The sequence below is a fragment of the Homarus americanus genome, unplaced genomic scaffold (genome assembly GCF_018991925.1).
Source record: "Homarus americanus isolate GMGI-L3 unplaced genomic scaffold, GMGI_Hamer_2.0 scaffold30858, whole genome shotgun sequence".
Lineage (NCBI taxonomy): Eukaryota > Metazoa > Arthropoda > Malacostraca > Decapoda > Nephropidae > Homarus > Homarus americanus.
Genome location: NW_024737697.1, coordinates 174,146 through 196,720, shown reverse-complemented (window position 1 = coordinate 196,720; position 22,575 = coordinate 174,146). Strand labels below are relative to the sequence as shown.

General features: G+C 39.9%; 3 protein-coding genes across 5 annotated transcripts in view; 2 read left to right on the top strand and 1 right to left on the bottom strand.

Annotated features, from left to right (window-relative positions):
• The first annotated feature begins 243 nt into the window (after window positions 1-243).
• On the top strand, window positions 244-3,883 carry LOC121873515 (DNA-directed RNA polymerase II subunit RPB1-like). Its single transcript, XM_042377102.1, has 2 exons — window positions 244-339; window positions 1,705-3,883. Exons 1-2 carry the CDS (start codon window positions 319-321, stop codon window positions 3,637-3,639), a joined length of 1,956 nt encoding a protein of 651 aa, XP_042233036.1. The 5' UTR covers window positions 244-318; the 3' UTR covers window positions 3,640-3,883.
• A 10,133-nt stretch (window positions 3,884-14,016) lies between these two features.
• Window positions 14,017-17,672, bottom strand: LOC121873514. Its single transcript, XM_042377100.1, has 3 exons — window positions 17,260-17,672; window positions 16,736-16,830; window positions 14,017-14,656 (listed from the first exon to the last, which is right to left on the bottom strand). Exons 1-3 carry the CDS (start codon window positions 17,372-17,374, stop codon window positions 14,141-14,143), a joined length of 726 nt encoding a protein of 241 aa, XP_042233034.1. The 5' UTR covers window positions 17,375-17,672; the 3' UTR covers window positions 14,017-14,140.
• A 389-nt stretch (window positions 17,673-18,061) lies between these two features.
• LOC121873512 (protein sel-1 homolog 1-like) overlaps window positions 18,062-22,575 on the top strand; it is a 48,472-nt gene continuing 43,958 nt past the window's right edge. For 2 of the 3 annotated variants that reach the window (XM_042377098.1, XM_042377097.1), the window contains exons 1-2: window positions 18,255-18,309; window positions 20,217-20,308. In XM_042377098.1, coding sequence (XP_042233032.1) covers window positions 18,270-18,309; window positions 20,217-20,308 — 132 coding nt within the window. In that variant the 5' untranslated portion in view covers window positions 18,255-18,269. Of the gene's footprint in view, window positions 18,179-18,254; window positions 18,310-20,216; window positions 20,309-22,575 lie in introns of those variants that run through there. The other variant, XM_042377099.1, reaches the window with a different exon arrangement.

The following is a 22,575-nucleotide window of genomic DNA, read 5'->3' as shown; positions in this document are numbered from 1 at the left end:
GGGGCGAGGTAGCTAGAGAAATTTTCTCCAATTGCTAAATATCAGGTAAGGCGTTCATTGACCTAGCTCCGCAAAGTGAAAAAATAAAATATCATGAAAGCCTCCCAACAAGAGAAGGATTAGCACGGGTCATTGCTGGCGCTGAAAGACGGGGTGAAATCCGGATCAGTCAGTGGCGCGACACAAGATAACGGGCAAGAAGAGCAAGGACGACCGCCATCATGCCTGAGAATCTGGTATATAAGAGGTGAACAGCACACACATCCACCACACCACCTCCGGCCACCACACCGTCTTCACCCTCACGCCCACCACACCATGGCGCCCTGGACTAGCTTGGTATGTCCACCACAACCCTGACTGACTGTTGCGCTGATTCTTGCAATTACTAGCAGATGGCGATAAAAGAGATCTTAAACCTTTAATTTAAATAAATATAAACACTTACTCGCTCGTCTAGGTTATGTGACCCTGAAAGACCCCCGTCATTCTCGTGTCTCACTCTTGTTGTTGGTAAGACAACTCCATCCAGCACATAGGTTGACGGCCACGTCTTCTTACGTTTATGTTTAAGTTAATGTCTTCTAAACGTATTCCTTCATTTTCTCCCTCCCCTCCACCCTGGCTGGATGCCCTGCCAATCCCACAACCAGTGCATTCCTCGAGATCTTCACTCTTTGCTAGATGTCACACCATTAAACAACGTGATTTTCTAACTTCCTGAATACATTTATTTAATCTCTTGAGTATAACTTTTATGAATATTTTGTTTGGGGTTGCACGTACTTTAATGCTGCTATACGATAATTTAATATTTCCATGTTCATAATAATATTTGTTTGTGGTTAGTTTCACTAGCAAGCACAGTTTTCTAACGAGTTCTCCTTACTGTTATATTACCTCTTCCTGATGCCTAAATATTTTTCGGACTCTATACCCTTACTATCTACATTTACGCTTTAATACACCTCTTTACCGAGGCTTCAAGTTGTGAACTATTTGATAAATCACAAAACTTCTCTCTAGTAGTTATACACGGGCTCTTTAGTTTTTATCTCGATGTTTCATCTCTATGTTTTCGTCGTTCACCTTGATGATTTCCAATTAGACATTAGGTTGTCCGAAGGTTTGGTTGGTTTAAATTTATTTCTTGATCTTTAAGCCTTTATATATTTGTTGTCTTCGTTCTTATAGATGCGGAACATTTTGTAATATTCAGCTTGGCAGTAATCTGTATAGCTACAAGATTTTAATCTGTATAACAGTTACTTCGTCTATTGGAGCAAATATTGTTTTCTGAATTTATAATTAATTAGAACATATTCAGTGTTGGTATTTGTACGTCAATCATTGTCTGCATCTGAATGCTGATAAATGTCATCAACAATAATTGTTTTTGCTCCTATTCGTTTCATTGCTTTAATAACAGGCGCAGATAAGACTTTTCTCATTTATAATCCTGATGCAGATTCTTATTAAAATAAGTTCAAAAACAAAGCTTTAACGAAATAAATGCCTATCGAGGTTCTAGAATTTCAATAAGTTCACCGACAGATTAAACAAAATGAAACTTCCAGGAATAGATATGGCTCACCGTGATCAGAACAGATATAAAATGCAATATTCATTATTTAGTCTCCTCTCACTTTATATATGCATTATCTTTTATGAACAGAATATGATTAATATCAATCTCCGTTGCAGGCGCTGTTGTCCGCACTAGCGGTTAGCACGCTTAGTTCGCCTCGGCCCGACGAAAGTGCTTACAAAATTCCGCATGTGGGCACTGGACGACGTTCCCAGTACTATGTTCAACACGCTGATGGAACCTTCAAGTACGGCTATGACACCGGTGAGGGAGCCTTCGAGGGTGCTCGTTCATCCAGGGTTGGTCAGGTAGATGGAAACTTCGGCTACAGGGACCCTGAAGGCAACAATATTCACCTCCAGTATGTAGCTGATGAGGGTGGATTCCAGCCCAAGGGTGCCCATCTCCCTGTCCCGCATCCTGACTTTGCTCGTGCCCACGCTGAGGCTCGTGCTCGCCCTTCATTCACCGACCCCCTTGCTGATCCAAACGCCGATGCCTCATATGGCTTCCAGTTCGCTGGAGAAGGTCAGACACGTAGCGAACAAAGTGATTCAAACGGTAATGTGCGTGGCTCTTACACTTACACTGACGAAGAAGGTCGCACACGAACCTACACTTACACAGCCGGTCGTGGCACTGGTTTTGTTGTCGAGGGTGACGATCTACCGCAGGCACCAGAAGATCCTGCGTCCACTCCAGCAGCGACCAGACTCTCCTCTTTTCCTGCAGCGTTCCCTTCTTCTAGTTTGCGACCTACTTCTCCAGCATCCTCTGCCTCCTTCAGAGCATCTACAGCTTCAGGAGCTCCATCTCGTCCCTTCAGCACACCTTCAGGCACCCCAGCAGGGCCCGTGTCTTTCCAAAGAAGTACTGGAAGCTCAGATCCTTCTTATTCTTTTTCCTTCGACGCTGGTGATCACTCACGTTCTGAGTCTGCTGACGCTAACCTCAATGTTGATGGAAAATTTTCTTTCGTGGCTGACGACGGTGTCAGACGCAGTGTCACTTACGAAGCTGGAAGTGACACGGGATTCCTGGCTCGAGGCGATCACCTTCCACGAGCACCACAGTCACACTCCGGGTCTCAAACTACATCATCTGCATTTTCATCATCACAAACCCCTTACCGCAGTCCATCAGCGTCCCTACCTTCTTCCGTCTCTAGCACCCCAACTTTCTCTCGCTCACCATCTGCTCCACGTCTTCCCGGCTTCACAAGCTCACAAACTCAGTACAGCTCCCCGTCCTCACGTCCCTCAGCACGCCCATACACAGGTCAGTTCGAACCTGCCAATACTCGCAGCCAACAGTCACCTGACGGAAGTTATTCATTTGCTTACGAAACGTCCAGTCACTCACGAGCAGAATCAGGTGACAGAGACAACAACGTGGTGGGAAACTTCGACTTTGTTGCTGATGATGGACAGCGACGAGCTATTGAATATGAAGCTGGGTCCCGTACAGGATTTATTGCTAAGGGTGATCACATTCCTGTAGGACCCGAGGTTCCAGGAGCACCCTCCGGTCAACCAACAGGTAGAATCGTCCCTGTTCAAGAGGTCCCCTTCGTCGACCCTCTCGCTGATTCCAACGCTGATGCCTCCTATAACTTCGCCTTTGACTCGGAGCAATATTCACGCTCAGAGAGCGCAGACGCCGACGGCAATGTCCGTGGCACTTACACAGTGGTAGACGATGACGGCACTCGACGCACTCACCGATTCCGGGCAGGTGAGGGCATCGGCTTTGAAACTGAGGAAGTGTCAACTTCACGTGGTCCTCCTCCATCTCGCTCTCCATCATCTGCCACCTTCCGCAGCCCAGCGGCCCCCGGCACAGCGGTGTCATCTTCTACTTCCTTCACTGCACAACCTCAAGGCAGTTTCCCGTCTCCCTCCACTAGAACTGCCTCAACAAGGTCCTCATCATCTTCCTTCTCGCCATCGGCAACAGGCACCAGGCCGGACGCCTCTAACTTCCAGCTTCGCCAGTACGATGCCTCAGAGAACCGTGGTAAATATGGTTATGTACTGACATTTGACAATTAACTAAAACAATACAAAAGGCTTACCGCTGCTTCTTCTGATTTAAGAAGAAATTTGTGAAAACATCTCACACTTAAAACAAGTTAATTACAAACTGTTACCTGCCAATGCCTATAAAGTTATATCTGTACATATATATATTTACGAATGAACAAGTTGCATTACAAAAAATACAAAAAAATATGGACTACGAGGTATAATGTCATACTTCATGTAACAGTTGTTGTCCCTTCAATCGCGCAGTAAAAATCTATAATAAAAAATAAATGTTTATATGTGCATTACTGTCCCCCAAAAATTATGAATTATCAGAGGCAGTAAACATGCCTATTTGAGGTCCTGTCAGGGTAGACCAGCTTAGGACCAGGGCAGTAAGTGTGGATATGAGTCTCCCCTTTTATCTTCTAAATACCACATTATGTCTAAGAATTAAAATATAATAAAGTAGTAAACACCTTATACATTTTTACTCTATCCTTTACTTATAAAAATAACTAATTTACTTCGTATTTGAGGAGTCTGAGAACAAAGGCAGTCATATTACTTGAATTTGTATATTTACAGCAAACAGCTCAAACAATTTCTTTATCTCACTGTAAGGCGAAGGCTGCTTGAATAAACTTTATTTTATCTACTTTATAATCTTTGTAATCTTGCATAAATCCAGCCCACTTATGCAGACTGTGATACCAATAATGATAAAAGATTAGCGTGCATCACACTCCTGTCACTTAACCCCGTCTCGTCGTGCGTTGTTCTCAGTTAACAAGTCATCGTGGTATATGATAACTGTTAACCCTCCAGTGCGATGACCTGTTTCCTAGAATATATGATATTGCGCTAAGGCATTATTGTCATCGTAGTCAAGAGGTTAAGTTATCGTTCTCAAAGCGTTAAGTCATCTAACTGATGCGATTAAAATATACTGGAGATGTTACTTATCGCACTGAAGGGATAAAGTCATTGCGGTCACGGCGTTAAGTCATCATACTACAGGAGATAGGTCATCATACTGAAGAGGTTAAGTCTTCGTACTACAGGAGATAGGTCATCATACTGAAGAGGTTAAGTCTTCGTACTACAGGAGATAGGTCATCATGCTGAAGAGGTTAAGTCATCATACTACAGGAGATAGGTCATCATACTGAAGAGGTTAAGTCATCATACTACAGGAGATATGTCATCATACTGAAGAGGTTAAGTCTTCGTACTACAGGAGATAGGTCATCATACTGAAGAGGTTAAGTCATCATACTACAGGAGATAGGTCATCATACTGAAGAGGTTAAGTCTTCGTACTACAGGAGATAGGTCATCATACTGAAGAGGTTAAGTCTTCGTTACTACAGGAGATAGGTCATCATACTGAAGAGGTTAAGTCATCATACTACAGGAGATAGGTCATCATACCGAAGAGGTTAAGTCTTAGTACTACAGGAGATAGGTCATCATACTGAAGAGGTTAAGTCATCATACTACAGGAGATAGGTCATCATACTGAAGAGGTTAAGTCTTCGTGACTACAGGAGATAGCTCACTATACTGAAGAGGTTAAGCTCCGTACTACAGGAGATAGGTCATCATACTGAAGAGGTTAAGTCATCACCACAGGAGATAGGTCATCATACCGAAGAGGTTAAGTCTTCGTACTACAGGAGATAGGTCATCATACTGAAGAGGTTAAGTCTTCGTACTACAGGAGATAGGTCATCATACTGAAGAGGTTAAGTCTTCGTACTACAGGAGATAGGTCATCATACTGAAGAGGTTAAGTCATCATACTACAGGAGATAGGTCACCATACTGAAGAGGTTAATACTTTGTACTACAGGAGATAGGTCATCATACTGAAGAGGTTAAGTCTTCGTACTACAGGAGATAGGTCATCATACTGAAGAGGTTAAGTCATCATACTACAGGAGATAGGTCATCATACTGAAGAGGTTAAGACTTTGTACTACAGGAGATAGGTCATCATGCTGAAGAGGTTAAGTCTTCGTACTACAGGAGATAGGTCATAATACTGAAGAGGTTAAGTCATCATACTACAGGAGATAGGTCATCATACTGAAGAGGTTAAGACTTTGTACTACAGGAGATAGTTCATCATGCTGAAGAGGTTAAGTCTTCGTACTACAGGAGATAGGTCATCATACTGAAGAGGTTAAGTCATCATACTACAGGAGATAGGTCATCATACTGAAGAGGTTAAGACTTTGTACTACAGGAGATAGGTCATCATGCTGAAGAGGTTAAGTCTTCGTACTACAGGAGATAGGTCATCATGCTGAAGAGGTTAAGTCTTCGTACTACAGGAGATAGGTCATCATTCTGAAGAGGTTAAGTCTTCGTACTACAGGAGATAGGTCATCATACTGAAGAGGTTAAGTCATCATACTACAGGAGATAGGTCATCATACTGAAGAGGTTAAGTCATCATACTACAGGAGATAGGTCATCATACTGAAGAGGTTAAGTCATCATACTACAGGAGATAGGTCGTCATACTATAGAGGTTAAGACTTTGTACTACAGGAGATAGGTCATCATACTGAAGAGGTTAAGTCATCATACTACAGGAGATAGGTCATCATACTGAAGAGGTTAAGACTTTGTACTACAGGAGATAGGTCATCATGCTGAAGAGGTTAAGTCTTCGTACTACAGGAGATAGGTCATCATACTGAAGGGATTCACGTCTTCATACTACGAAATGGAGATCCATCATACTGAAGAGTTAAGACTTTGTACTACCAGGAATGAGTCATCTCGTAACGAAGAGTTTAGAATGTACGTGCTACAGGAGATAGGTCATCATGCTGAAGAGGTAAAGTCGTCATACTACGAGATAAGTGGAGTCATACTGAAGGAGGTTAGACTTTGTACTACAGGGGAGATAGGTCATCATGCTGAAGAGGTTAAGTCTTAGTACTACAGAATGGGTCATCATACTGAAGAGGTTAAGTCTTTAGTACTACAGGAGATTGGTCATCATACTGAAGAGATGAGGATATCATACCAAGGATGTTAAGTCATCGTACTACAGGGTTCAGCCATCCTACAGATGGGGTTAAGTGCTTGTATTCAGAAGTTAATACATCTTACTTATTGAGCAATTCATACCAAAGGGTTAAGCTCTCATAATGAAGGAGTTAATAATAGTAATGAAAGAGGGTTATATTATCATATTGAATGAGGCTAAGTTATCGTTTCAAGGGGTTAAAATTTTCTAAAATGGAAAAAGTCATACATTACTGAGGGTTCGTTCACCTGAAACTACAATGGTTGTTGTTTAAACCCACAAGACAAACTGGGACAACATCAAGGCTTAGGGAAGGTGAGAACACTGAAATGTGAGGCAGGTGATGGTGATGAAGGAGAAGAGACAATAATGATGGTGATGACGAGACAGAAACAATAATGATGGTGAGGGCAAGAAATAATAATGGTGATGGTGATGAAGAGGAGACATAAACAATAATGATGGTATTGACGAGGAGACAGAAACAATAATAATGGTGATGGCGAGGAGACAGAAACAATAATGATGGTGATGACGAGGACAGAAACATAATGATGGTGATGACGAGGAGACAGAAATAATAATGGTGATGGTGATGAAGAGGAGACATAAACAATAAATACGGTGATGAAGAGGAGAGAGACAATAATGATGGTGATGACGAGGAGACAGAAACAATAATGATGGTGATGACGAGGAGACATAAACAATAATGATGGTGATGACGAGGAGACATAAACAATAATGATGGTGATGACGAGGAGACATAAACAATAATGATGGTGATGACGAGGAGACACAAACAATAATGATGGTGATGAGTAGACAGAAATAATAATGGTGGTGGTGATGATGAGACAGAGACAATAATAATGATGACGACGAAGGAGGAGAGAATAATGACAGTGAAAGGATAGACAATAATAATGTTAAAAACAATAATGGTGAGGATAAGAAAAATGATGGTGATGATGAGAAGCATACTGTAATGTTGGTGATGATGACGAGAGAATGAGGATAATGATCATGATGAAGGGGATAATGATAGTGATGAAGAGGATAATAACAGTATTGATGAGGACAATGATGGTGATGATGAGGATAATGATGGTGATGGTGAAAACAAAGATAGTAATGGTGAGACTAATGATGGTGATGATCAGGACAATGATGGTGATTATGAACACAATGAGGGTAATAATGAGGATAATGATCATGAGGATGAGGATAATGAAGGTGATGATGAGGATAATGATGATAAAGAAAAGTACAATGATACTGGAGCCCCGGTTCAAGGAACTCCCGGGATTGTGTGGTCTGATGCTCGTGATTTTATACCAAAAGTGTCTGATTTTGACCAGGAACACAGTGGTTTTAGTGACACTTGTTCAATAAACAAAAAGTCTAGCCTGCTTGATTACTTTCAGTTATTTTTTGATGGGGTGTTCAAGGACCTCATACCTACCCAGACAAACAGGTACTTTCATTATTGTAGTCATCGGCATATGCGTGTGTAAATAGTGTAAATATACGTTAGCACAGTGAAAAGTAAATGTACCCATATAATTTAATTATAGAAAATAAACGTACATATCTTGACGCTTCCACGCAACACTCACTATTGTAATGACCGCGGTCGTACATGTTAGTTAACGTAAAATCAGACGATTCATATTACGCTCAATAGCCCACGGAGCATGTTGCTATGCCATCTTTATTGAGTTCCCCGTCTAAGGCGTTCGTTTTCTCATCACTTCAAGACGTCTGACCCCTTCGTTTTCTCTGTATCTTAGAATGCACCCTAGACTTCGTTATTCCTTAATATAACGACACAAAATTTGAAATTGTAACTGCAGTGGTATATGTTAAGGCAAATTAGATATGTCTGATTACAGATGAAACATTCAAAATCCCTTGTAAGTGATGTTGAAAGCTTCAACTGTCTTTATTGTTGGTAAAACTTGTTAAGTGAGTGTCAAGTCTACCATTATGAGTCGCATGTCCTTATATCATCCATGGGGATAACCATGAGTTTCCAAGTGCTACTGAAGTTAGATTATTTTGATGCCCAAACATCAGAGAATCTGATATTTGTAGTTTAGTTGTCAGTTGTCTATTTAAGAAAGTCATTAATCTCCTGAAAAGATTCTGTCAAACCCAAAATCTCCAAGACCTAACGGCTCCCCAGGAAGAGTTCCTTGGTTGTGGTTTGCGGTTGCCGGAGAAGTACAGTTGTTAGTGTGTGTATTTGACGTCCATTTCACTTTTTCCTGGCAAGCTCAATCTCTGATTAGATTAAAAATAGACATAAGAAATTCACCTGACCCATGACACTGATTGTCATAGTTGAATGTACATTTACCTACTTTTATCCTCTTCACCAATGATCAGCTCGTTAGCCGCTTAGACGATCGGTGACGTCTCCATTGCTTTTCCTTTTCTTTTAACCTCTTCACCAAATGATCGACTCGTTAGCCGCTTGGTAGATCGGTCACGTCTCTGTTACGCACTGTTGGCAAGTACTGGGCATGCATCGGCTCCTGAATGTACCTGAACCTGCTCCAGTGTTAGTCAAGTTTGATCTTGAAAGAGCTCACACTCGGTGCCGTCACAACACTTTCTGATAAATTGTTCCAAGAGTTCACAACTCTCACTCCAAAAGAGCTTGCCCTCACAGTTTTCTGGACTTGCGACTTCTTCAATCTTGAGCTGTGACCCCTTGTGGGGCGAGCGTCAGCCAGCTCCAAGTAAGGACACTCAACTGAGTAGTGCCCCGAGATGCTTATACACCTCAATTAGGTTACTCCTTGCCCGTCTGTAGTATAAGCTAGGCAAGTTCAGGCGCTCCAATCTCTCAGGGTAGCTGAGGTGCCGAAGTGCGGGCACCAGTCTGGTGGCCCCCCTTTGAACATTTTCAACCAACTGACAGTCCCTAGCATATCTCGGGGACCAGACCGGGTGACAGTACTCCAGATGGGGAAGCACTTCACTCTTGAAGATCGTAACGAAGAACAGACAGTCCAGATATCTGAACGACCTTCTTATAAGACCCAATAATTTATTTGCCTGATTTACCTTCTTCTCGCAATGGCCCGAGAACTTCAGCTTATTATTATTATAATTTTATTAATTTTATTGATTATTATTATTATTATTATTATTATAATTTTTATTTATTTTATTAATTATTATTATTATTATTATTATTATTATTATTATTATTATTATTATTATTATTATAATTATTATATTTTCGTCCGAGAGGCCCTGATGTGGGTCAGTGACCTGTGCCCGGGTGGGCTAATCCCCCGTAAAAAAAAAAAATATGTGTTGACATAATGAACAGTAACACCAAGAAAGGAAATCATCTGTCAATTTGTCCAAAGATCAAGTGTTAAATAATTTCTTCTAAGCTCCTTCAGTTCTACTCTCAAAGCAGCTTCCATTTTGCATATGTATTCTGGGAGAAGAACATTTCTGATGGTGGTTCAGGCAGGAAACACAAGCTTTGGCTCAGCCTCATGTAAAAATCACAAAAAGTGGAACTCTCAGCTAAACTAAGAAGCAACTGGTCTGATGCAAGTGAGAAAAGCAGCCCGATGCCATCCGCTGATGCTTTTGGTCGAAAATGCTCACTATTCTCAGTCATGAAGAATGAATGCATCGTCACCGTGGCCTGTATCCCCCTTGACAGTCTTTACAGAAACCGTGCGATTCAACTGATCACGTGATGTAAACAGAGAGCGCTGGTGTAAACCATTATTAGTCCTCACTGCGAACATTCTTTTTACTTATTCTTTTCATACAGTATTTATGGGTAACAGATAAATTTGCAAAAAATAAAATAAAAATTTACAGGGTAACTCTCAAAAAAACATTTCAAACAAAAGACACGAATCAATTAAACATGTGATGTCAAACGTGAACTGTAAACATTGCATTACCCAGTGCCCGGCTTAAAACGTTGAGGATGGAATCACGCTATAGCCAACATTAGTATGCAAAAGTTTGTGTTTTACAAACAGGGCCTATTCATCAATCACATTACAACCAATTCGTGTTAACAAAACATGCGTTGTAGCAGAAATGACTGAAACTGGTATGAGGGCTGTGATATCATTCAAGACAGTGGCCAGCATTCAGCTTGCTGGATCTCGCAAAACTCACAATATTTTACGCCAAATATAAGGCTTGGTTACATTAGGTAGTGCTAGCGAAAAACAAAAATGCGAAATGAAATCACACGAAATTTGAGATCTTACAATACAGTTGTCCCTCGATTAACGAACACAATTGGTTCCACAGAGTCGTTCGTTAACCGAAAATTTTGTTAACTGAATCTATTATTTCAATGGCATATTGGGGAATTGGTTCCAACTCACAGAAAAAGTATACATACAAAGTACTGTATAGTGTACTGGTAATAGAATTAACAAAACATTAAATATAAACAAAATACTGTACTGTACAGTACTGTACTGTACAGTATACTGTACAATAATAAATAAAAACAATAGAATACTTTATTTTAACTTACTTTGAGGTGTGCATGTTGTGTTCCCGGCAGCTTTGTTTACATATTAAACCGCTGATTGTAGAGGCAGTCGATGATGACATGCCATATTCTTTACAGAGTGCTTTGGTTCTAATGCCTTTCATGTTTCATAATAATTTCTGCACTGTATATTATCAATATGTGAACTAAATTTCAAAATGATCAATAATTTTAATATAAAAAATGCAAAAATATTAAAGAGCACAATTTTCTTGATATTTACTCCACTGGAAACGAATGTAAACATAGAACAGATTACTGAATTGGCGGACTAGCCCATCAGCTGATGCTCACAACAAAACATGTTTGTCTTAAGGATTTTGTTAATAGAAGTTTTGTTCGTTAACCGAATTGAAGATCCTTATGGGAGGTAATTCATTAACCGAAATTTCATTAATCGAACCATTCGTTAACCGAGGGACCACTGTACATGGAGAAAATAAGTACACACGGAGAATTTGCCTTAACATCAGAATTCTCTGATGCAAAATTTAGGAACTACTTTTGACTAAGCAGACAGCAGTTTGATGATGTGAATAGTATGATAAGGAGTGGCCATTTGTTCAGAAGGATGTAATGCCCAAAAGCCTATTAGAAGTAAAGAAAAATTTGCAGTTTTCTTAAGGTAAGTGTTTATTAACTTCCCCATTAACAACTTAAGTTAACTTAAATAAATTGCAAAATAAAAGGAATAAAAAAATTATCTGGAATAAACATGATCTTTCTTACGAATCTAAATTGGTTTACCTAAACGATTTATGACACTATAAGTTTGGTAAATTGCAGATAATGGAGAATTCCTTGAACAAACATTATTTTATTTATTTTTATTAAATATTATTGCTTCCGTTATCAGTTCATGACAGTATGGAAACTGCAGTAATAAAAAAATAATTCTTGAATAAACATTAACTTCCTTTCTTGAGATTATATATTATTGTTTCTATGAGCAATTTATGACAATCCAGGAAAATACAGAAGGTAAGGAATTTAAAAATTCTCTGGAATAAACAATACATGATACTTTCTAATGATTATGTATTAATGATAAATTATAGTTTATCAACTTTGAAAACAATAAAATACTAGCCATTTTGAAGGAATAAACATCAACAACTTTCATGAATTTCATTTCACAAAGCAAAATAATTTGAAGGGAACGGATTCATTATATTGTATCATGATTTGCAACTTCAGAAAGAGATTGTGAATTATCAACAGCAGGTGGATGGACAGGTGTACTGGCACGAGAGTTAGCAGAATGCGAGATCGAATGAGAGGAATGACCATAGGGATATGAGGGAATACACCTAATAAGGCTTCTTCAGCACATAAACTAGTCGAAAAACTTCCTTCTTGACCATATGTTGAGATGCTAGTGGCATTTTAGCTGTTGTTGAATACATGGTCATAAAGAAATGATACAGTGGATCCTGTTACTCCTTTCGTTATTTTTCCTCCAGCTGTTTCCTTGCAAGTGCTCTCTCCTGGGACCTCTCTTCATGCCTTTCCAATGATTGCTTAAGCAGCGCAGTTACATAAATTTTCTTCTTCCGGCTGTCTTCAGTCTTCCTTTTCTTGTGTTCCCTAGAATAACATGAGCTTCCTTAGCTAGTCTGACTGCAATCATTATCATAATTTACATTGCACGGAACCCTATTTTCACGTTCAACAACAGTGTTTTCAGTGAAACTTTCTTCATCTTCTGATTGTTTATCGTGTTCAATTGTTGGTTGAAAGTTGCTATCATCATCAACAACATTTGAGCTAGTTTCTCTGTTGGACGAATATGGTACCAAAAATTCCATCTATTGCTGGTATTTCCAATGCTTTATCTCAACAGCACGTGATCCACTTGTACCCTTTAATTTCTTTTGCCTCCTGAGGGCGTCACGATGACAATTCCGTAATTTCAGCCATGCCTCTTTCGCAGCAGTGTCTGCAATTATTATAAAATAAACAGGCATACTAAAGAATAAAGCAAAGAAAATAATATGGAAGACAGTTAGGATGGACAATAAATCAAGAGTGATTTATTTATCTTCAAAGATGTTTGATTGCCAAATATTTTTCAGGTACTTGGCAACTGGAGATTCTTATAAGGGTGTGTCTTCACTTGAGCATTTTGGCCTGAACGAACCAAACGGGAAGACAACACATGAATGAACCAAATGAGCAGTTCGAGTGCAAGCTCTCTGTATTCTGCATGTTCGACGGTGCTCGTCTTATTCCCACCGTTTTCCACAGTTGAACCCTGGATCTCAAGGTGGCAGCAGGTGCATTCTTCATTATTTACTCCTTAGCCAAAAGGAAGAAGAAATCTAGGAGAGTGTGGTTAAGGCGACTATATTCTGGACGGAAAAATATGTCCCTGTTGAGTGAAATGGATCATGGCCATTTGAAAAACTTTACTCAAATGACACCAGAGGACTTTGAAACATTAAGTAACCTTGTAGGACCAAGAATTATAAATAAGGATACAAAATTCCGAAGAGCCATACCGGTCAAAGATTGTTTGGCTGTAACTACGCTTTCTAGCCTCAAGGGGAATCCTATACCAGCCTGCAGTATTTATTCAAGATAAACAAACATTGCAAAAGTGTGATAATTGCAGAAACATGCAAAGCTTTGATTGAAGCCCTAAAGGATCATATAAAGGTAACACAAAAACATTAATGATGTAATAATAAGGACCTCATTAGCATATTAATATGTTGGTACAGTATACATAAATACTACACGTGTTTGTAAAGTTGCAGGCTACCCTAATAATGTGTGTAGGAAATAAAGTAATAAACAAAAATTATCTAATGTTCACATGTCTTTATTCAATGTTATATATTAGGAATACAAAGGAACTCTTATTAACTCATTCATGCCAATACAAGTCATTGTGACTGGGACTCTGCCTGGGATTGAAATTGAGTTTAGGGGGGAGGAGTGGGTGCAGGAGAAGAGTGAACCGAGTGTGATTCAGGAGTAGGTATGGAATGGTATGAACCTAGTGTAGGAATGTTGGAGGCTGTGGTGGGACATGCGGAAAAAGGTCTGGTTTCCATGTCAAATTGTCCCATATCAGCATTAAATAGTGTGTTATTCATGTGGTGTTGGACTATGGCTCTCGTTCTCTTACTATAGTTTCTTAATTTGTTGGCCACGTGTTGCCCATAGACGCCACACTCATCTTGTTGCGAAGAAGCACTTGCAGCAGCACCTTTTAAGATGTTAAGAGCTTCCTCTATTCGTGGGTCCTCTTCTGATTCAGCCTTCTTTCGTTTAGGCTCTTTCTTTGCCTGTGTAGCTGGTGGTGACTTGATTATCTGGGTGGTATCATTATTGTCTTCTCCATCGTAATGCAGCAGTGACTGCACGTTGGTGTCATCAGCTGGTGTGTCTTGTTGGCTCAATGTCTTTTTGGCCTCAAAATCACTTGGAATCCCATCCTGAAACACGAGCAGTAAGTGTAACTATTACTCTGCAGATATAAATGCAACCAAAATAAGTCCTATACACACGCACATCAGTTACAAACTATAATAATTTGTATGTTCAATTCAAGTTCCCTCTCCTTTCAGTAATGAAAGCTTTTGTTAAATGACCCACCTACCCCATGTCTTTGTATATAATACAGGAAGTCATTTTTGTCTCTTGTATATTTGCAGCCTTCGGGGTACAGTTAATTATTATTTACGACTGCGATTTTTTTTTAAATGGCCTCCAGCCTCCCCCAATAGCCATACCTTTGCCACCATTTTATTACCTTAATACAGGGTATTAAATATCCTAATACATAAGCAGCTATCCTAGCTGTGTTGAGTTAGTTGAGCCGCAGATCTATACGGCATTCAGTGACTGTAGCCTCATTGTCACTATCTGCAACTGTTGTCGGCTTTGGGGCCAATGCTCTCATTCCCCTGAGGAAGAGCAAAGCCGACCAGAGGAGAGAGAAAGACAGTCAACATCTCATCCAGGCTGTAACATAACTTCTGGGCTGCTGCTTCTGTTTGGAGATCACCTCTGCGAGTCTGGCGTAGAAGCATCTTGCACTTGGTCCCACCTCACCAGAGGTTGTGAACACTAGAGGAGTGAAGCTGCCTTGATCAACGTTTTGAATTCTCTCCCCGTATGCCCTTATCTTGTCGTTCTCGTGCCTCCTGTGTGCAGCATTGAGAGCTAAGTTACGGTGACATGCTGCCATGGAATAAGAAATCATGATGTCGAAAAAGGCTCGCTGTCCCCGCATCCAGAATCCTCGAGCACTGACGTCAACACGAGCTTCGTTGGATGTGTTTGAAGCCCTATGTTGGAAAATCTCACCGTCCACTGGAAGGAGGGTCGGTTCAACCCTGACATCACGGCAGATTTCCTTCAACATAATTGCTGTGAGATCCCTTACTTCGTCATGCCTCATGCATATGAAGCCCCCCCTTTCTTGCACACCATGGCATGATCAACGTCATAGGAAAAGCCACACACATTACTACTATTACTACTTTTTTTTAAGTGGCCAGCAGCCTCCACCAATAGCCACACCTTCGCTACCATTTTATTACCTTAAAAATAAATACAGTGATATCCCTGTTAGCCGGAACAGTGCAGAGCAATTCCGGGGATGAGAGATTTCCGGCTAACCAAGAGACTTTCTCAAACCCGGAAAAATCCTCCATCCCCGGAAATATTTCCGGTTACTGGAAATACTTTCAGAGTGTTTAAACTATGCATCTTGCACAGACAAACAAGAGCCCACATCTTCAGAATGTTTCTGTGCTGGGGAGATTTCCAAGAGTCTAAACTAAAAATCTATGTATGATATGATCGTGAATTGTTAACCATATAATTCGGTCAAAACCTGTTAACAAGGGGGCAGTGCTGACAACATGTTTGTTGGTCGTCTAATATAAAACAGATGCCCTCGCCTAGGGCTGCGATTGGATGGCGATTGCTCAGTAGTCTACCAATTCTTGCAGAAGAAACAACACGCTGGTCGAACCCAAGACCCTAAAACGTAAATATAAACTCTAAATAACTTTAATAAGTATATTTATGCACTGTAATTTGATCATATTATACAACTTGTCTCCTGATGTATCAACAGATGTAACATGTGAGTTATACTTAAGATGTTAACAGGCTATGTACTGTATATTGATTGTATTATTCATACTATGTGTCCTGAGATGACAGCATTTGTTATATGTGAATTGTTCTTTAACAGGTTTTGACCGAATTATATGGTACGCGTCAACGTTGAGGGTTTATTTCTCCAGCAACAAACCAATAGTTCACAGAACTGCGTATCTACTTAATTTTCACTTATGTTCCTTTGTTATTCATAAATTTGGGCAAAATTACAAGAGCTCTATCTTATCCTATTACTAGAACGATCTCTTCATATGATTTCAAGTTAGCAAGTTTTATGATTTTCTGTACAGCCATACAGCCTTTGTCCTTACAGTTTCTTTAAATAGATATGTCGTTTACATGAAATTCAAAAGAACGTGTTTACTACGCCTATTACTCACCAGCAAGGGTTCCTCTTTAGTTTCAATTTCTTCTTTGATGTAAATCGTTTCATTTATTTCCATGTCTAATCCAACGTCTTGTTCAATTTTCACATCTGAAACACAAAAACGATAGAATGAAAGTCACCTGTTGCTAGGATAGCCTCAGTTAAACCATTTGACCATAGGCCAAGTAGAAAAAATCATGTTATCTAATGCAGTGTAAATAAAGAAAGAGTTTTAAAAGTTGCAATAAATATTTTATCCTTGCATAAAAACCATAACGGAAATGACAGGAAACACAAAGTGTATAATTTAAAAAAGACTGATCCTGAAATATGTTCTTTTTTCTTGGCATAATCCACTGATCCGATAGTTATATACCCTTTTAGCGTAATCCAGGTCCTTTCTAGGGTAAGGCCTCATCAGATCAGGCTTCAGCAGAAAAGCCTCATCTCCTACAAGAAAGAATGGTAATTTGGTTGGAGTATTTGGTATTTCACGAGACTGTGGAATACCTAAATATCCAGACAGAAATGACCTACCCATATTGGGTCTTTTGGGGATGAGTTCATGCATCCATATTCGGGTCCTCCTCTTGCTTTTACGACGCCGAATACACAATAAAACAGCTAATTCAGGGAGAGAATATGCCCGCATCCTCCTCGAAATCAGTCTGGGTACTGGGTCCTCATTGACTCAGTCGGTGTGAACGGCAATGAGTCAAGTCAAGTCAAGACCTCGTTCCTGTAGTTCAGCCTCTAACTCCGCCACCTTCATCTTACTTGGGTCTATAATATCTACTCATGGCCGCTGATCCACTAAAATATAAGTGACTTGAGGTAAAGTGTAACCAATAGTTCCCGCGCCACACTCTTATATCAACACACACACACGACACAGCTGAAGGCCGCACCATGGTATGACTCCTGCACGTTCATTGGTCACTCACTCAATGCACTGAACTTGCCACATTTTTATTGGTCTACCAGGTGAACTTTTGTTAGCTGTCTTCTGATTGGTTGATACTGTCTTAGCTATCATGCCGCTGACCCATATTGTTTCTTATTTAAAATATATAAAAAATTGAGAAATAAAGAGAATTTTTAGAACATATAGGCTTATTTAATTTTTTCTTAGTGATATTCTACATAATTACAATATTTATCAGATGCTCGAGTAGTGTGTCCTCTTATGCTACATTTGTTCCTATTAAGAGTTTATTATAGAAAAATGGAACATATTAAACTTTGAATAAATTTACCTAGAATTTTATGCTTAGAATAAATTAAACCTATAGTAAAATATATCCTTTTTCGGAATATACACATATATGAATTTAGCACATCTCGCTAGGACGTGACTTAGCGAGTTGTTTGACATCAGCACAAGAAAAACATTACGTGGCCCAGATAACAACTTCATATTAATTCCAACACTAAAGAAATAATGTAACGTAAACTGGTAAGATCGTTCCTATTTTTCGTATTTTAAAGAAAGACATTATTTGCTTTTACAAGATTTGGTGATAAAATTGAGAGTGAAATGGTGTTAAATGTTAAGGGTAAACCGTCCATTGACACTGGCTGGTTTTGGTAATGTACACTAAATATGAAGGGTATTTATAATTTAGCACAGATCTAGGTTTATTTTAACCCTCTTAGGTGTGTTTTTCGACAATAATAGAAGGAAAGTAGGTAAAGTTTAAGTTTAGTAAAAGGATTATAATCATGTTCATTTAATTAAATTTATTCTATAATTCTCCTCAGATTACCTTCCAGATTAGGTAAATTTTGGTTTAATGGCTGTGGCTCCTATTGGTTTAATGGCTGTGGCTCCTATTGGTTTAATGGCTGTAGCTCCTATTGTAATGAGAACAGCTTTTGTTGGTGCATTCTCATAACAGTATCATCTAATAAATCACTGTTGAAACCTAACCTAACCTACCTTTCTGCCGCCATTAAATAAATATTAAACCCAGATTGCAATTTCTTATTCTGATTAGGCAGTGTAGATTGTCCGACCACAGATACTTAATTATCTGTCCAACGAATTACCCAATTGTACCCAAAAGTATATTAAATCAGGGTAAAATCTTAACAAATATATGTTTTACATCAATAAAACCTGATTAATAATGCTTTCATTGAAATGTAGTCAAAATAATGAAATAATAAACAGCGAAAAACGATAAATTCCAAAGAGTCACCTATCCAAAATGGAGATATTATTACCGATGTTTCTGTTACTTTGGGGTATTTAACATAGCCGTAGGATTTACTTTTCGTTAGGTTAGGTTAGCGAAGTGCATGACGATGGATCTGAGTTATCTCCCTTGTTCACGAACTCTTTGGAATTTAGCGTTCGCCAATACTGAAAGTTTTTCGCTGTTTATTAGATAGGGTGGAATCAAAGGCATTTCGTCTTAATAACTCTCCTCCTTTCTCTTCGTCACAATGTTGCTTCACTCTCTCTCTTTTACAGGTACAGTACTTTAACGGGCAATGTTCAGTGGATTTGGCATCCTGTGTACCGCCGGTAAGGCCGTGGGTTCGTAACACGCCTTGCCCGCGGTGCCCACCGTTTCTCTGTGGATGTCGGTCACACGAGAATAACCCGTTATAGTACCTCCTTCTTTCCTCACACAGCCAAACTGTGGAATGCTCTGCCTTCTTCTGTGTTTCCATGCTCTTACAATCTGTCTCACTTTAAAAAGCTGGTATTCCGGCATCTTCGTGGTGTAGATTAATACAGTATAACCTTTTTTCTATATTTCCAATTTCTTTCCATTCTTCCACCCTCCTGCTCCGTTGTGGGTCGTTTGACCTGCGCCCGGGTGGGCTAATTCCCGTAAAAAAAAAAAAAACATTTTGGTACTTTTGGGTAATTCGTTGGACACCTTACTTATTTCTGCTCATTGTCCAACATTGGTTGAGGCTTTCGGACATTACATTTGGGATGTTCCTGAAGAACCAGATACTGCTACATTATATAATTTAGCCGCAGGATACAGGTACAGCAGCGGTATGCGAAACGTTGATGTCGAATTGTGTTCGTTAACCGAGGGACCACTGTACAGTATCCCTAATTACGAATACTTTAATTCTCATGGGGGGAAAATTACTCATTATTATATGTTTCACTATACTGTAAGTCACATTTCCTTGAAGTATCCCCAATGTACTGTGCTGAATTTTCATCTTGTTTATCCATGGTATGCTTTTCTGGCAAGCCTGGTTTGTATACTGTGTATAGGTCCCTTCATCATCAGTAACACTGCCTTTCAGAGGGTGCAGTCATATCTCCTTGATTTTTCTAAGTGTTAGAAAAATGTGTTATCACCTCCTAAATATTTTTATTTATCCTTCATCCAATCAGTTTCTATTTTTTATAAGATCATTTTAATAAAACCATAAAGATTATCTCAGCATTTGATAGTGGATGTAGTACTTTCTGATGGCAGATCTGGAAGGTTAGAGTGATGTATAAACCTCTTTTACAGAGACTGGTAAGATGAAGCGACTGCAAATATGCCAAGGGATATTTGTGACGTTATTAATGTGTACGACCTTGGCACACTCCGTGGATGACCTAGTAAGTTGCATTGGTGGTATTATCTTGTTAGAGTATTATATATTTTTTTATTTGAGGATGTTCCCAGGAACATTTTATCCCCAAAAAAGAAGAATATTACTAAAAAATAAAGTGTTGCATTAGATGCTATAAGACATAAGTTTATCTTCCTTAAGGCTGACATTTAATTGTTGTATCTTTATTTAAAGGAGAATGTACAGCCTCCCACACTTTCACTTGTGATAATCAGCATTATTGTTAACAGTCGTCTCAGAGAGTTGTGAACCCTCGTGCGAATCATTAGCTCGTGACGTGAAGTGGGGGGACTGGTGGGAGAGGAGAGTGGTGGACAGGGGGGGGGTGGTGATGAGGGTAGGGGTGGAAGTGGACTAGAGGAATTGTGCGGGTAATAAGAACGTAGACTACGTTCATGAAAGATTTCAAGTGCCTTGGGTGCCTCCTGTATGTGACCCATGTCTCACTGCCATATAGCAGGGTGGGGAGGACCACTGCTCGTTATACGTGTAACTTTGTAGATAATTTCAGCTCCTTACAGCTGAAGACACGGTTTTGGAGTCTGCCAAGGGCTTGAGATGTACATCTGATCCGATGCTGAATCTCTTCATCGATGTCGGTGGACAGGTGGGAGCCGAGATACCGAAAGTGGTTAACATTAGAGAGGGTAGTACTGTTAGGCTGGATGGATGGTGTAGGTGTGGCTGAACCAGGGTTGAGCAGTGAATGGTAGTGCTTTTTCCAGCGCTGAAGGAGGCCTTCATCGTCTTTAATTACGGAGTTACCGTCAGTTGAGCGGAGGGGGACTGCGCCACGAGTGATTGGTCCACAAAATGATTTAGTGGAATTGAAAAATTTGTGCATCTTGTGCTGTGCTGCAAATTTTTGTGTTTCACATGCCTTATTTTTAACCACACACACACACACACACACACACACACACACACACACACACACACACACACACACAGACACACACACACACACAGACACACACACACACACACACACACACTTGTAATAAACCAGTGTATTCACTCCCAGTAAATACTACTTCTTGCACTGTCACTATGTTGAAATGCCCTGTAGTTTGAGCTTTTCCCCATCTAGTTATTATATATCTTATTTGTATCACTTATGTTATTTGTATATTATTTGTAAATCGAAACCCATTCCCCAATTATGTAACTGTATATTTTCAGCCTTCTGACTGCCAAGCACTTTCGATAAACCGTTAATTATTATTATTTATTATTACACACACACACCAGCGAGACAAGACGTGCCCTGAAGGCGCTCCCAGTTTGGGCAGCCAGGCCGAGTCTGTTTGCCCCCCCTCCTCCTGCTATATCCCAACGCCCTACCAGCCTTACTACACCGGGATTTATTCAGCAAAAAATTCAAGTGATCAGTGAACGATTGACTACCGAACAGTGTTCCTATAGTGCACTCCAAGAAAAAGCACAAAAAACACAGCAGTGTAACATTGAATGTGGCTGGATCTGACCTAACCTGACATGACCTCACGGTTTCACCTGACCTAACCTGAAGGATGGAGCACACCTGCATTGCCCCAAGCTACTGTCCTGTCCACGTGGCCACACACCTGCCCAACCGCATCCAGCCCATACGAGCACGAACTAATTGCTATAAGAACAGCCCAGTCCCAACCATTGTAAAAATTATCAAACACCTAATTATTATATATCATATTTGTATCACTTATGTTACTTATATATCATTTGTCAATCAAGAGACGCATTCCCCGATTATGTAACTATATTTTCAGCCTTCCGGCTGCCATGCTCTTTCAATAAATAGTTAATTATTATTATTATTACACACACACACACACACACACACACACACACACACACTGTGAGGGAACTACTACACCACATGATGCCCCTCATAACACCACCTGTGAAGGAACTACTACACCACATGATGCCCCTCATAACACCACCTGTGAGGGAACTACTACACCACATGATGTCCCTCATAACACCACCTGTGAGGGAACTACTACACCACATGATGCCCCTCATAACACCACCTCTGAGGGAACTACTACACACATGATGTCCTCATAACACCACATGATGTCCCTCATAACACCACATGATGTCCCTCATAACACCACCTGTGAGGGAACTACTACACCACATGATGCCCCTCATAACACCACCTGTGAGGGAACTACTACACCACATGATGCCCCTCATAACACCACCTGTGAGGGAACTACTACACCACATGATGCCCCTCATAAC

Excerpts from the sequence above, each read along its gene's own strand:
- LOC121873515 (XM_042377102.1), top strand. The coding sequence starts at position 319 with ATGGCGCCCTGGACTAGCTTG. Across the intron at positions 340-1,704 it reads TGGCGCCCTGGACTAGCTTG|GCGCTGTTGTCCGCACTAGC; the intron begins GTATGTCCACCA and ends TCTCCGTTGCAG.
- LOC121873514 (XM_042377100.1), bottom strand. The coding sequence starts at position 17,374 with ATGCGGGCATATTCTCTCCCTGAATTAGCTGTTTTATTGTGTATTCGG. Across the intron at positions 16,831-17,259 it reads CCCCAAAAGACCCAATATGG|ATGTGAAAATTGAACAAGAC; the intron begins GTAGGTCATTTC and ends TTTGTGTTTCAG. Across the intron at positions 14,657-16,735 it reads CTAAAGAGGAACCCTTGCTG|GATGGGATTCCAAGTGATTT; the intron begins GTGAGTAATAGG and ends CTCGTGTTTCAG.